The following is a 16,072-nucleotide window of genomic DNA, read 5'->3' on the forward strand; positions in this document are numbered from 1 at the left end:
TTAATATAATTTTTTCAATCATTGGCTTCAATGCGTAATAACATTTATTTTTATAGATGTAGCTCTATAATAAAATACTTGATCATCAATCTTAAAAAACCTGTGTTCCGATCGCCTATCCATATTTTACAAACAAAGCCCATCATCCCACCATTGCCCATAAATAAACCAAATCAGACATTTAATTTTTCAAAATGTTCATATTTTTATTAAAAATTGATCGAATTCGGAAAATTCACCCACTTATTTATTGACAACACCCGACTTTTCGGCAATCCAATCCAAGTAGGAGGTGACACGTGTGAATACACCTGGCCAGCCCTTTTCACAACCCAAAGCAATGCCAAAGGAGGTGGCACCGATAACAGTGTTGACACCATCGTGTTTGTATACCAAGGGACCGCCCGAATCACCATTGCAAGTGGACTTACCATCCTTGCCACTAATGCAGATCATCTTCTCGGTGACAACACCCAAATAATAATTCCTGCAGGTACTTTGCTTCAACACGGGCACCTCAATGTAACGCAACAAGGGAGAAACGGTGGTGGCCTTGTCACTATCCTTACCCCAGCCAGAAGCCCAAACCATATCACCTTCATAGGTTGAATATTTACCATCCATTTTTGGCAAGGCAGCTGGTTGGATACGTTCAGTGAAGTCCACAACCACGGGTAATTTTATCAAGGCAATGTCATTGCTCAAAGTGCTGGGATCCCAATTTTCATGGACGACAAAATTAGATTTGGAGGTGTAGATGCGTTGTTGGCCCTTTTCATTGTCATTCTTAATGTCAATGGCGCCCAAATAAACGGTGGCACCATCCGCTCCATCGGCACAGTGGGCAGCAGTCAAAATCCAACGATCCGAAATCAAGGTACCACCGCACCAGGCACCAGAGTTACCGAAGACCAATTGCAAACCAACTTGGTAGGGGAATTGACCGGGCTTGGCCAATTCACCGTTGGTGATGCGACCCTCCAATTCTTCCAACGGCATAAGTGGTACCAGTGGCAGGCGGGGTTCAATGGGTGTGGCAGAGGCCACTGCCACCAACAGGCTAAAGGCTACAATGACTTTCATTGCCAATGTGTTTCTTGCTTTCTATTTTCGAGAGGAGAATTGACTGACTACTGTCTGTTTTGGGGCTGGTTTTAGAGGTTTATATAGTCCCAAAAGTGTTTTTGCTAAACGCATGGAAATCTCTTAAAATGCATTGCTGCAACTTTATCTTATCCAATAGTCAAAACATTTTATTTAGATTATTTAATTTTGTTTTCAAATACATATTTGTTAGGTATTCCTTCAGGTACTACAACTACCACTTCGATTGGTGGGTTGCATTAAAAAAATATTTTTGTTTTTCAACAAAACAGACTGAAGCTTCTAATATTTTCTTTGAAGTTCTTGAGATTAAGTATTTTTCTAATTTTCCATTGTCTTTTTTTTTGCAGAGTAACCGAAATGACGTTCGTTATTTGTTTGTCCCGAAAATTGTTTCAGCTGATAACAAAAATTGTGAAGGTGTATCGCATTGGCTTTTTAATTAAGGAAGACAATATATAACAATGGCAGCTCGTTAGTATATGGACTAAATCCCACGTTGGGCGCCACATTTTTTTTAATTTGTATTAATATATTGTTTTGATTTTTATTGAAATTTAAAAAAAAAATGATTTTGTCGTTCTTTTCATTCAAGAAGTGTAAATTCCAGCGCCTTGTCTCCTCACCTGGGAATGACGTACTCCTCATCTGCTGTACGACACCAATAACTAAGCAACCGGAATATGAATTGCGGTTGTTCGATTTGTCCGTTAGTATTCTTATAAGTATATTTTGAATGAATTTCCATTACTTGATTTTGTTGTGGACCCTCGTTGGGCGCCACTTGGCCAATTAGTGTGGATATCACGAGACACACGTTCCAACTTTCCAAAAAATGCCTGATTATTTTTTTTTAATTGTAATTAATGAATAATGTGGCTTACTTTTAGACCCCACCAAATTGGGCGTCATTCACGAAAACTTAAAAAAATCATTAACACACACAACATAACTATTTAATAATATGAAATAAATTGTTGTATGCATCGTAATAAAGCAATTATAATACTAAATACCAAATTGGGCGCCATCAAAAATATATGTTTAAATTATCAAAAAATTAACAACCAGGGGAAAAGTATTATATTTGATTATAGAATATATGTATATTATAACACTACATCGCAGGTTGGGCGCCACAACTTTTCATAAAAAATATTGTTTTTTTTGAAAACACTTATATTTATATTTCAAAAATTGAAAACTGGTTGGCCACTAGCTTTGTCTCCCTACCTGAAAACCTACTTTGTGCCCCCGAATTGGACGCCACATGGGACATGTTTCTTCTCCCCTTTGCAATTTAACAAATCGCCAATCATTCATTAGAAAAACATAGACAGTAGAAAATCCCAAATAAATTAAAACTGATTCCAATAACCGGCCCTCTAGATAACACACTTTATTTGCAAACTGAAATCTAATGACCAAAGATTGAATTCGGTTCCAAGAAGGCTGCGATTGGTCTACAAAAATTTTGAACGAAAATCATTTTGGATAAGATAAGAAAATAACAGAAATGCCTATAAAATCTCAACTCTGAAAGGTTGAAGACAGTAGCCAATTAGCATTGACAATGAAATCGTTCATCGCTCTAAGTTAATTTTTTTGCAAAAATTTAGGTGTCCTCTCATAAAATACTATTTTGATCTCCCAGGGAACTGATGAGGATCAGTGGCGAGATCCGAAACTATAGTCTTCTCTGCCTTACCCCTCGGCGGACAATGTCATACATTTCCCACTAATAAATATTTGTTTTTTTTTATAAAAACAACAAACTGGGGTTTCAGCCTGACTATTTTGCAAAAACAAAATACAAATGGTATCCCAAATAACCCGCCAACTCTACTGAAGTTGTAAACGAGGCACGGTCATACTGTTGGGTTTATTGCTTTAACTAGCAATACCAACAACAACGTTATGTGCATTCGTCACAAAGTGACGACACATAGCAGTGGAAAATGTATTGTAGTTGTCTGCAAATGCCTTGTTGACCACGAAGTAAGGCGCCAACGAAACGAACTTCTCATTGGGGTCGTATCGCTGGTAACGTAAGAACTTCGAATTGTCACAAGAGACATTTTGAGTTTGAAAGGTTATTTTGTAAAGAAGCAATAAATAGCTTCGGGGGAGAATATCCCAACAAAAAACTAAGTGAACTGATGAGGAGCAGTGGCGAGATCCGAAACTATAGTCTTCCCTGCCTATACCCCTCGGCGGACAATGCCATACATTCTCCACTGATAAATAGTTGTTTTTTTTATAAAAACGACAAACTGGGATTCAGCCTGACTATATTATTATGATATTTTTATTATTATTTCTACTATGACTTATCATTCCTTCATTTTTGTGGCTAATTCAGTGATAATTGACCACTGATTAGGGACGCCAGTAGATAGGCACGCGTTTTGCATAGCCAAAACAACTAGCAATGGCGGCGGGGCAAGTCTAAACCCATATAAGTAGAAGAGATAAGAGTCGTGCGCTCGAAACAAAAACATAACCAAACATAAATGCGATTTTAGATATCGACAGGTTAATTCTTCGGGACAAACAAGCAACAAACGTCATTTCGTGACTTTGCAAAAAAATGTCGAAAATAAATTGAAAATGAAGCTATCATTTAATCTCAAGAACCCAAAATGAACCAGTAAAGAAAGTAGTAAAGTCGGACGGGGCCGACTATATGATACCCTTCACCACTTTGGGTATATTCAACAGATGTAATATGAAATTGGATCCATAAACATGCCATTGTGCAATCGATAGTAAATTTTTCATTTGGTCAGATATAGAAGCTATATCTAAATCTGTACCGATTTTCAGGAAACTTAGCATACATCATTCTAGACCTACTTTATTACGCTGTGCCAAATTTCGTGCAAATCGAGAGATATATAGGAACTGTGGTGCACCATTTACATTAAATCGGACGAAAATATATATGGGAGCTATATCTAAATCTGAACCGATTTTCAGGAAACTTAACACACGTCATTCTAGACCTAATTTACTACGCTGTGCCAAATTTCGTGCAAATCGCAAGATATACAGGGACTTGGTGCACCATTTAAATTAAATCGGACGAAAATATATATGGGAGCTATATCTAAATCTGAACCGATTTTCAGGAAACTTAACACACGTCATTCTAGACCTAATTTATTACGCTGTGCCAAATTTCGTGCAAATCGCAAGATATACAGGGACTTGGTGCACCAACCCACCGCTTAGCCTGTAAATATTCTACCTATTAAGGTGACCTCGTTTTTGCTTCTGATTGTGGTAAGGTGACAAGGCCACCACCGTTTCTCCTGTGTTGCGTTACATTGAGATGCCCGTTTGGAAGCAAATTACCTGTAGAAATTATTTTATTATTTTGTTGGCGTTGTCACCGAGAAGATGATCTGCATCAGTGGTAGGGATGATAAGTCCACCTGCAATGGTGTTTCTGGCGATCCCTTGGTATACAAGCACGATGGTGTCAACACTGATTAATTGGAAGAATTGGAAATTGGTTTGCAGTTGGTCTTTGGTACTGGTCTTTGGTAAGTGGTACCTTGATCTTTGGATTTTGACTGGGCGCCATTGCCATTAAGGCCAACTTTGAGTAATGACATTTCCTTGATAAAATTGCCTGTGGCTGCTGAATCCAATGAACGTATCCAACCCACAACTTTGCCAAAGATGGACGGTGAAAATATTCTACCTATTAAGGTGACATCGTTTGGGGTAAGGGGTGTGACAAGGCCAACACTGTTTCTCCTGTGCTGGTGGTGCCACCTCCTGTAGTATTTCATTGGGTTCCGAAAAGGGCTGGCCTGGTGTATTCACTCAAGCCATTTCCTATTTCTATTGGACTGCCGAAAAATCCGGTGCAGTCAATAAATAAGTGGGTGAATTTTTGAAAAAAAAAAAAATTAGATTTTTTCGGGCCAAAGGGTTTGTGGGTTCGTGTATGCTACAAAATTTGTTTCAACATCCGTAGAAGATGGATAGACCCTTCAATACAGTTAAATATTGGGATGATCTTAAAGCAAGAAATTAACACTAATTTAAAAACGCCAATAGATTTCTAAACATATATATTTTGGAATCCTAAGCTAAGCATGGATTTCTGTATTATTTTGTATGCTACTAGTGGCTCTAGTCCTCCAGGTAACAGGAGACAAAGGTTTTTAAACTCCTTGAACTAAATAGAAGACACAGCTAGCTGTCAGATAAATATAAATAATTGCCATACAAATGTAAAATACTAATATTAAATAAATATGGCACCCAACCTGCTGCTTCGAATTGAGAAAGAAGCATATATTGTCCGAGGGGCTTTATATAATTTTTTACATTTATACAAATGTATTTGATGGCGCCCAACGTGCTCAGCGTCCAATTACTACGATACATTGAACAATTCATTATCCATAATATTTTGTATACTAATAATACCAATTATTAACTTCGGATCCAACAAAGTTCTTAGTTTTGGTAATATAAAAAATATATTTGTAGTAACGAGCAAGGTGGTGTCTAATGTAAATCAAATTTTTTACGCTGCATAATAAAATATTTAAAATTTTTTTTAAATATTAAATAATATTTTTATAGAATATTAATATTATTATCATTTGCATAAATTTGAAAAACTTTATGCAAATGGCGCCCAACGTATAGGGGTCTAAAAGTAAGAAATATTTTCTCCAAAAAAATTAATAAAAAAAACCTTTTTTATATTCGGGAGATTGGCCCTGTTGTCTACACTATTCGGCATGCGGCGCCCAACGCTCGTCCACAACAAAATCAATTTATTTTCATTGACATTCTGAATTTCCTTAACTAAATACCAAAGCACAGATTTCAAAACTGCACAACGATCTTATGGTTGTTTTATTGACAGGTACCAAGGTTTATTCATAAGCTTGACCGGCAGGCGAATTCTTGCCTTAGTATTATCCTGTTCTGACAGCAAGAAGTCAGAACAGGATAAAAATTCCAAATATCTTTCGAAAAAAACGTATTGATAAGATTGTGCATGTATATTTTGTTTCGAATAAACATATTTGTTGTTTACGTATTCCTCAAACTATAAATTTGACAGTCGATGAAGACTTTGAATTCACCTCCCTGATAACCTTATGAATAAACCTTGAATTAAACCGATTTTTTTCTGCAATTCTTCCTCCCTTAATTTATAAAATAAATACTCAAATTAATTTTATATTTTCATTAAATAAATAATTTATTTTTCTCTTCCGATTCTAGTGAGTATTCAATCAATATCATTTATTTATTGACAACACCCGATTTCTCTTCGATCCAATCCAAGTAGGAGGTGACACGAGTGAATACACCTGGCCAGCCCTTTTCGCAACCCAAAGCAATACCGAAGGAGGTGGCACCGATAACAGTGTTGACACCATCATGCTTGTATACCAAGGGACCGCCAGAGTCACCATTGCAGGTGGACTTACCGTCCTTGCCGCTGATGCAGATCATCTTTTCGGTAACCATACCCAAATAGTAGGTTTTGCATGTGCTTTGCTTCAACACAGGCACTTCGATGTAACGCAACAAAGGAGAGACGGAGGTGGCAGCATCACTGTCCTTACCCCAGCCAGAAGCCCAAACCATATCACCTTCATAGGTCGAGTATTTACCGTCCATCTTTGGCAAAGCGGCAGGTTGGATGCGTTCATTGAATTCAACAACAACGGGCAACTTGATCAGGGAGATGTCATTGCTCAAGGTGTTGGGATCCCAGTTTTCGTGGATGACAATGTTCGACTTGGAGGTGTAGATACGTTGTTGACCCTTCTCATTGTCGTCCTTGATGTCAATGGCGCCCAAGTAAACGGTAACACCCTGGGCACCATCAGTACAATGGGCAGCAGTCAGAATCCAACGATCGGAGATCAAGGTACCACCACACCAGGCATTACCCTGGGCGAAATTCAAACTCAAACCAACCTGATAGGGGAACTGGCCGGGCTTGGCCAATTCACCGTTGGTAATGCGTCCCTCCAATTCCTCCAAGGACATAATGGGCACCAAGGGGAGGCGCTGTTGCATTGGTGGCATAACGCCAGCCGAGGCAACGGCCACAAACAAACTTAGAGCGATGAACGATTTCATTGTCAATGCTAATTGACTACTGTCTTAACCGATTTCAAGGTGGGGTTTTTATAGGAATTGTTTTGTTTTGACCAACTAATTGGTAGAACAACAATACTACTTTTTTATCTTATCCAAAAGTTTTTAGATTTTTTGTTTTGCATTTTATTCCAAATTGTTTGCACCAATCGCAAGCTTCCTAAAACCGCATTCAATCGAAAATGTTTAGATTTCAGTTTCCAGATATGGGTCGTTATCTAAAGGGGCGGCTTTTCGAATTAGTTTTAATTTGTTTGGGATTTTCTTGTGTTTATGTTTTTCTAACAGATTGATGTAAAACAAATCCTGCACTTATTATTGGTGCGGAATTATACAATTTTAAGGGAGGAGGAACGCAATTTCATCCCATAGCTGATCATTATTATATTCATTTTTCATTTATCATGAAAATGTAGTAGATTTTTATCACATGAAAGACAATTGGGTGGATCACGTCTCACAAGTGTGATAGTCGTCTTGAAAGCGTTTCTTCAATATGAAATCCGATTGGTCGTATTTTCGTAGATTTCCAGGGGGTGTTTTCATAGAATACCAAAAGGCCTCCTTACAAAAAAAAAAAAAAAACTTACATATCACCTTATAAAAGGTCTATGGATCTTCTCGTGGAAGAAAATGTGGCCTTCTATGGAACTTCCTTCGTAGAAGACACTTGGGTGTTCTTCTCATAGAAGGTGAATTGACCTTCTTCTCATTTTAGACAAATGGTTCCTTTTCTCATAGAAAACAAAATAGGTCTTTTATAAGAACGCTGATAACATTAATCGTCAGAACCCATCGCATAGTTATGTTATCTATGTTTGTCAATTTTGCCATAAGCACGCACGTCCACCATAAATGCATTGACCAACATTTTGCGAATATTGGATCTACTTTCTAGAACAAATGGATAAGATAAAAGGAAACGTTGGTGTTGTTGAAATTCGTCATTTTAGCAAAACATAAAGTTTTGCTATAAAAACCCCAAGTCCGATGCACTGAAGACAGTAGTCAATTGGAATTGACAATGAAATCGTTCATCGCTCTAAGTTTGTTTGTGGCCGTTGCCTCGGCTGGCGTTATGCCACCACTGCAACAACGCCTCCCCTTGGTACCCATTATGTCCTTGGAGGAATTGGAGGGACGCATTACCAACGGTGAGTTGGCCAAGCCTGGCCAGTTCCCCTATCAGGTTGGTTTGAGTTTGAATTTCGCTCAGGGTAATGCCTGGTGTGGTGGTACCTTGATCTCCGATCGTTGGATTCTCACTGCTGCCCATTGTACTGATGGTGCCCAGGGTGTTACCGTTTACTTGGGCGCCATTGACATCAAGGACGACAATGAGAAGGGTCAACAACGTATCTACACCTCCAAGTCGAACATTGTCATCCACGAAAACTGGGATCCCAACACCTTGAGCAATGACATCTCCTTGATCAAATTGCCTGTTGTTGTTGAATTCAATGAACGCATCCAACCCGCCGCTTTGCCCAAGATGGACGGTAAATACTCGACCTATGAAGGTGATATGGTTTGGGCTTCTGGCTGGGGTAAGGACAGTGATGCTGCCACCTCCGTCTCTCCCTTTGTTGCGTTACATCGAAGTGCCCGTGTTGAAGCAAAGCACCTGCAAAACCTACTATTTGGGTATGGTTACCGAAAAGATGATCTGCATCAGCGGCAAGGATGGTAAGTCCACCTGCAATGGTGACTCTGGCGGTCCCTTGGTATACAAGCATGATGGTGTCAACACTGTTATCGGTGCCACCTCCTTCGGTATTGCTTTGGGTTGCGAAAAGGGCTGGCCAGGTGTATTCACTCGTGTCACCTCCTATTTGGACTGGATCGAAGAGAAATCGGGTGTTGTCAATAAATAAATGATATTGATTGAATACTAACTAGAATCGAAAGAGAAAAATAAATTATTTATTTAATGAAAATATAAAATTAATTTGTGTATTAATTTGATGAAATGCTGGCGGAAGGAAGGTAGAATATTCTGGGTTTCAAAGGAATCTGTCCATGGTTGTATTGGTATTTGTTGATGATTCTAGAAGAAGTACATAACGTGGACAATCGTCTCAATGTGTATGAAACACGTTGGGCGCCATTTGCATAAATTTAGAAAACATTGGTAAATTATTAAATTTTTATTATGGATAATATATTGTTTTATGAATCGTAATAAATTGTTTTATTAATTGGGCGCCATCGCCGACAACTATTTAAGTACCAAAAATTTTATTTTATTTAATTAGGTATTTCTTTAGACAACATGTCTATACTATGATACAGATCATCTTTTCGGTATTCTTTTCTAAATAATTGTATTATAATTCCATGCACCAAGTTGGGCGCCATATTCCTTTAATATTAAATGTTGTATATTATTATGGCTATTATTGATATTAATTAATAAACATTGATCTGATCCGCCTTTATTGTCCTCTATTTAAATCAAAGAGTTTCAAATCCCCCATATTCTGCTACTTTTATAGCAGGGAACAGCAGTAGCGCCCCAATTTTTATACCCTTCACCACACTGTGGTACAGGGTATTATGTCTTTGTGCATATGTTTGTAACAGGCAAAAATAATCGAGATAGACCCATGGTTTCTTTTGAGAATATGCTTAGAATCACTTTCTAAGTCGATTTATGCATGTCCGTCCGTCTGTCTGTCCGTCTCCTTGTTAAATTGTAAACAAAGTACAGGTAGCATTTATGATCCGAATTGGATGAAATTTGGCACAGCTCATTTGTTTGGCCCAAGGACAAACCCTATTGAAATTGAGAAAAATCGGTTCAGATTTAGATATAGCTCCCATATATATTTTAGTCCGATTTAAGGTAAATGGTGCACCAAAGTCTCTATATATCTTTCGATTTGCACGAAATTTGGCACAGCGTAATGAGTAAGGTCACGAATGATGTGTGCAAAGTTTCGCGGAAATCGGTTCAGATTTAGATATAGCTCCCATATATATGTTCGTCCGATTTTAGGTAAATGGTGCACCAAAGTGCCTATATATCTTTCGATTTGCACGAATTTTGGCATAGTGTACAGAATTAAGTCTAGAATGATGTGTGAAAAGTTTTGAGAAAATCAGTTCAGATTTAGATATGACTTCCATATATAGATTTGCCCGATTTTAAGTAAATAGTCCACGAAAGTCCTTGGAAATCTTTTGACTTGCACGAAATTTGGCACAGCGTAATGAATAAGGTCTAGAATGATGTTTGCCAAGTTTCGTGAAAATCGGTTCAAATTTAGATATAGCTCCCATATATATCTGCGTCCGATTTAAGGTTAATTGTGTACCAAAGTCCCTATATATCTTTCGATTTGCACGAAATTTGGCACAGCGTACTAAATTAAGTATAGAATGATGTGTGCAAAGTTTCTTGAAAATCGCTTCAGATTTAGATACAGCTCCCATATATAGCTTCGCCCGATTTTAGGTAAATAGTTCACTAAAGTCCCTGGAAATCTTTTGATGTGCACGAAATTCGGCACAGAGTTAAGAATAAGATCGAGAATAATGTCTGCCATGTTTCGTGAAAATCGGTTCAGATTTAGATATAGCTCCCATATGTACTTTCATCCGATTTAAGGTAATTGGTGCACCAAAGACCCTATATATCTTTCGATTTGCACGAATTTTTCCGCCAAACTTTTAAATTAGTATCTGGCAAGTTTCCCTGAAATCGTTTCAGATATAGATTTATAACAACACGCGTTGTCTGTTAGGATACATATGTTAAATATACCAAAAGTGGTGAAGGGTATCATATAGTCGGCCCAGTCCGACTTTACTACTTTCCTTACTGTTTTTTTTTATAAAATCCACGACTTTAGTTTAGGGTCCCACATTTTTTTTTTTAATTTCACAACTTTGGTTAAGGTTCTCGAAAAATATCAAAAATCTGCGCTATTGTTTCTCACTCGCCTTTGTTTAGGGACTCAATAAATGTTTTTAAAAAATTGACGGCTTATGTTAGGGATTCATCAAATATCATTTTCAAAAAATCAGGCCATCACATTTTTAGGGTCCCAAAAAATATTTTTAAATAATTCTCGCCTTTGCTTATTGGCCCAAAAACAATATTTTTGAATAATCCTCACCTTTGGTTAGGGACCCAGAAATATTTCGTTAAAAAAATCCATGACTTGAATTCCGAAAATTTCTCTTTTTTTGCAGAAAATATTCGTCTTTATTTATCGCCCCGAAAATCTTTCCTTAAACAAATTATTTTTTTAATTTAATTATTTTCTTTCTTTTTTAATTTTCTTTGATTATTTTCAGCAAACCCCATTTAATTATTAACCAAACCCGATTGTTCCTCAATCCAATCCAAATAGGCAGTGACACGAGTGAATACACCTGGCCAGCCCTTTTCACAACCCAAGACAATACCAAAGGAGGTGGCACCAATAACATAGTTGACATCACCATCCTTATAAACCAAGGGGCCACCGGAATCACCATTACAAGTGGACTTGCCATCCTTGCCACTGATACAGATCATCTTTTCGGTAACGGAACCCAAGTAGTAATTCTTACAAGTACTTTGCTTCAAAACGGGAACTTCAATGTAACGCAAAACTGGTGAAACACTGGTGGCAGCATCACTGTCACGACCCCAACCGGAGGCCCATACCAAATCACCTTCATATGTCGAATATTGGCCATTCTTCTTGGGCAATGTTGCTGGTTGGACACGTTCATTAAATTCCACAGATACCGGCAGCTTGATCAAGGAGATATCATTGCTCAAAGTACTGGGATCCCATTCGGCATGAACGATAATATTTTTCTTCGATGCATAAATCCTTTGTTGGCCCTTTTCGTTGTCATCCTTGATGTTAATGGCACCCAAATAAACGGTAACACCCTGGGCACCATCTGTGCAATGGGCAGCGGTTAGAACCCAACGATCCGACAACAAAGTGCCACCACACCAGGCATTGCCGTTACCGAAAGCCAAGCTCAGACCAACTTGATATGGAAATTGTCCTGCCTTAGCCAATTGGCCATTGGTAATGCGCCCATCAATTTCGCCAGCCGGCAAGAGAGGTAGTATGGGTAGACGTGGTTCAATGGGTGGCATAATGCCAGCCATTGCAACGGCCACAAATAAACTGAGAACTGCAATGGTTTGCATTTTTACGAAATCGTTTTCAAATCGGAACTGTTCGAAATTGCATAGAAGTGCAATGCTTTTTATAGGGAATTTTTTTGCAATATTTTTTGATTTACCATTGGGGTCATAAATCTTTTTGGGATTTTCTTTTGTAAAGGTATTACAGAGATTTGTTATCTATCCGCCGTTGTTATTGACCACTGGTATCCCCATTGTTATTTGTTGGGGGAAATGTTATCAATTGATTGCTCCTTATAATAGAAATTATCACGATGTAGTATCTGTTTAATTTCCGTTCAATATTTCATCAATGAAGTAAAACAAAATTAAAATTAAAAATGCGTGGCGTTGTTTTTTTAATATTTTCCAAGACCTTAATTTAGATGAGGATTTTTTTAAAAATATGTTCCAGTGTCAGGCATGCATTTTTTAAGTTTCAAGTTTTAAAAAATTTTTAAGGTATAAGTACAGGTGTGTAATTTTTAAAAATTTATTTTCAAGGTACACGCAAATGAACATTTTTTTTAAACCAGTGAGCGGAGCAGTATAGCCGGACAGGGGCGACCATACGATACCCTACACAACTACGACGGAGTTCTAACTTTCCGCGGATGTTTATTTCGAGCCTGGGCAATATTTCGTGCCCGATTAGAGGTCAACAGCACCTCTTCCATACACTGACATATTTTCCGAATATTTCTAATATTCAGTACAGCCCTTCTAATTACTTGTCCAGATTGCCTTCACCGTGGGTTGTATGGTGATGCACGGGTTATAACTGTGGTCTATAGATCGATTCGAAAAATACACAAAAAAAAATAAATTTTTAGGTCCACTTCATACGAAAATGATTATCTGATCATCAACGAAAATTATAGGTGTTGTCATTGACCATAACTTAAATCTCGTGGAAAATTTCAAAGCGATCAGCGCTATTTTTCCGCCCTCTAGTGTGGTTATGGCTTACTAAATAATATCTGAATACGTAAGCACCCGTAAATATTTAAGTGTAATTCCCGCATCCGAGAACATACGACAATGTAATTGGTATCAATTTAAAGGTCAATCACTCCTCTTGAATGTACTATCAACTGCTCGGCTATATGTTCTTCAGGGGTAAATCTATACGCTATAGAATATAAAATTTTGTAATTTTTCACACAAAAGTCAGGGTCCATTAGACCCCCTATATATTGACCGATCCTCATCAAAACAGCCATGCTTATTGTTTGGCTCGATCTCCTTATCCATGCAAAATTTCACGATGTTCGGGCAATAATTGCGGCCTCTGGAGCGACCAGAAAAACCGACAAAAATTTTGAATTTGATCCATTTCATACCCTAAATATTAACCGATCTTTACCAAAAACAATAGGGGTCTTCATTGGCCAGAACCCATCCTACATGCAAAATTTCGTGAAGATTGATCCATAACTGTGGCCTGTATCGTGTTAACAAACTATAATGGAAAGACGGACGATTTTACATTTTTTTGAACATTATTTATTTTCTCAGGAACTTCGAACTTCGCCGACCCACTTTTATTATTCCACATTTAACCACACTTATATTATATAATAAAAAAACCAGTAAGGAAAGCAGTAAAGTCGGACTGGGCCGACTATATGATACCCTTCACCAATTTGGGTATATTCTACATATGTATCCTAGCAGACGTCGCCTTTTTCAAAGGAAAATTGACATGAAATTGAACGAACTTACATATGTGCTCTATGTAAACCGACAATCTATGCTAAATTTTGTTAACATGAATAGGTCAAAATTATATATGGAAGCTATGCTATATCTATATCTGAACCAATTTCAAGGAAACGTCTAAGATATTAATTTATATTAACTTCAGTACATTGTATCAATCGGCCTAGCTATGAGTCTATAGTGCACCATTTACTTAACATCGGACAAAAATATATATAGGAGGTGTATGTAGTAAATCTGAACCGAAACGAAACTTTGCACACGTCCTTCTATACATAATTTAGTACAATCTACCAAAATCGAAAGATATATGGGGACTTTGCTACACCATTTACATAAAATCGGACGAAAATATATATGGGAGCTATATCTAAATCTGAACCGATTTTCACGAAACTTAGCACACGTCATTCTACACTTAATTAAGTACGCTATGCCTAAATTTGTTTGATGTACCATTAGGGAGTTTGATGTACCATTTACATAAAATCGGACGAATATATATATATATATATATATATGGGAGCTATATCTAAATATGAACCGATTTTCACGAAACTTAGCACCCATAATTCTAGATTTAATTCAGTACGCTATGCCAAAAATCGTGCAAATCGAAGGATCTTTAGGGACTTTGGTGCATTATTTAATCGGACGAAACTATATATGGGAGCTATATCTAAATCTGAACCGATTTTCACGAAACTTCGCACACGTCATTCCAGACTTAATTTAGTACACTATGCCAAAATTCCTGCAAATCTAATGATTTTCAGGGACTTTGGTGTACCATTTACCTAAAATCGAACGAACTATATATGGGAGATATATCAAAATCTGAACCGATTTTCACGAAACTTAGCACACATCATTATAGACATATTTCAGTCCGCTATGCCAAAATTCGTACAAATCGAATAATTTTCAAGAAATTTGGGGCACCATTTACCTAAAATCTGACAAAAATATATATGGGAGCTATATCTAAATCTGAACCGATTTTCTACAATTTCAATAGGGTTCGTCCTTGGGCCAAATAAGTGACTTGTGCCAAAATGTGTGACCTGTATTTTGTTTACAATTTAGCATCAACAGACGGACATGCATAAATCGACTTAGAAAGTGATTCTATGCATATTCTCAAAAGGAAGCATGGGTCTATCTCGATTCCTTTGGCCTCTTACAAACATATGCACAAAGACAGTGTGGTGAAGAGTATAACAACAACAAAAATTCGCAACCCTACACTTATATAAAGACACAACTATATATATATATATATTTTATTTTTGAAATTTTCCAAATTCTATTTGATAATACACCGACATTGTCTAATCAAAATCTGTGTTTGTGTGTGTGTGTATAGTGTGGGTTTGAGACGCTCGCACGTCTACACTTTTTTTCAGTTCAGACATATTTTTAAAACAAAAAATGCAATTGAAAATCTAATAAAAATACAAAAACAAACAGTAGTCGACTATTATTAACAGATAAGCTGCGTATTGAATCAGATTCTTTTTATTTCTAAAATTATAAACAAATCAAAACGTAAGCAGGCACCACTTCAAAATGTTGCCAATATAAACTGATATTGCTTGTCAAAACTCTTATGACTACATCAAATATTAGGGTCATAAAAAACAACAAATAACAATAATCAAATAATCTATAAGAGATAATTCGTAGAAATTGTAAGATTTCAAAATTCACGACTTCAATTAGACCTTGCAAAAATATTACTAAAAATTCAGTAGTGAAACTTTGAGAAAAGATTTTTAAAATAATGACAAACCTGTAGTTCGGTCGAAGTTTAAGAAAAATTTATTAAATCACGCTTAATGGTAAAATTTAATAAATTTTCAAAAAGCGCCTTGAATTTGGCCCTTGCAAAAATATTAAAAAATATTTTGCCTGTAGTGAGGAAATAAAAAAAGAAAACATTACAAATTCTACGCCTTTATT

At 36.9% G+C, this 16,072-nt stretch overlaps 4 protein-coding genes and 2 pseudogenes across 4 annotated transcripts in view; 1 reads left to right on the forward strand and 5 right to left on the reverse strand.

Moving 5' to 3' along the window:
- The window catches only part of LOC133331572 (E3 ubiquitin-protein ligase Nedd-4), a 307,165-nt gene that overhangs the window by 68,961 nt on the left and 222,132 nt on the right, over window positions 1-16,072 (reverse strand). The window lies entirely within an intron of this gene.
- LOC133331575 (MICOS complex subunit MIC13 homolog QIL1) overlaps window positions 1-16,072 on the reverse strand; it is a 267,176-nt gene that overhangs the window by 60,554 nt on the left and 190,550 nt on the right. The gene's annotated exons all lie outside the window — the stretch shown is intronic.
- LOC133331560 (brachyurin-like) lies at window positions 237-1,083 on the reverse strand. Its single transcript, XM_061539944.1, has one exon. It carries the CDS (start codon window positions 1,081-1,083, stop codon window positions 244-246), a length of 840 nt encoding a protein of 279 aa, XP_061395928.1. The 3' UTR covers window positions 237-243.
- On the reverse strand, window positions 6,366-7,251 carry LOC133331568 (brachyurin-like). Its single transcript, XM_061539952.1, has one exon. The coding sequence runs from the start codon at window positions 7,231-7,233 to the stop codon at window positions 6,385-6,387; it is 849 nt and encodes a 282-aa protein (XP_061395936.1). The 5' UTR covers window positions 7,234-7,251; the 3' UTR covers window positions 6,366-6,384.
- Window positions 8,256-9,146, forward strand: LOC133331565 (brachyurin-like; annotated as a pseudogene).
- On the reverse strand, window positions 11,530-12,412 carry LOC133331549 (brachyurin-like; annotated as a pseudogene).

Source organism: Musca vetustissima, unplaced genomic scaffold (assembly GCF_032173495.1).
Source record: "Musca vetustissima isolate MV318-11 ecotype Yass unplaced genomic scaffold, APGP_CSIRO_Mvet_v1 utg1319, whole genome shotgun sequence".
Taxonomy (NCBI): Eukaryota; Metazoa; Arthropoda; class Insecta; order Diptera; family Muscidae; genus Musca; species Musca vetustissima.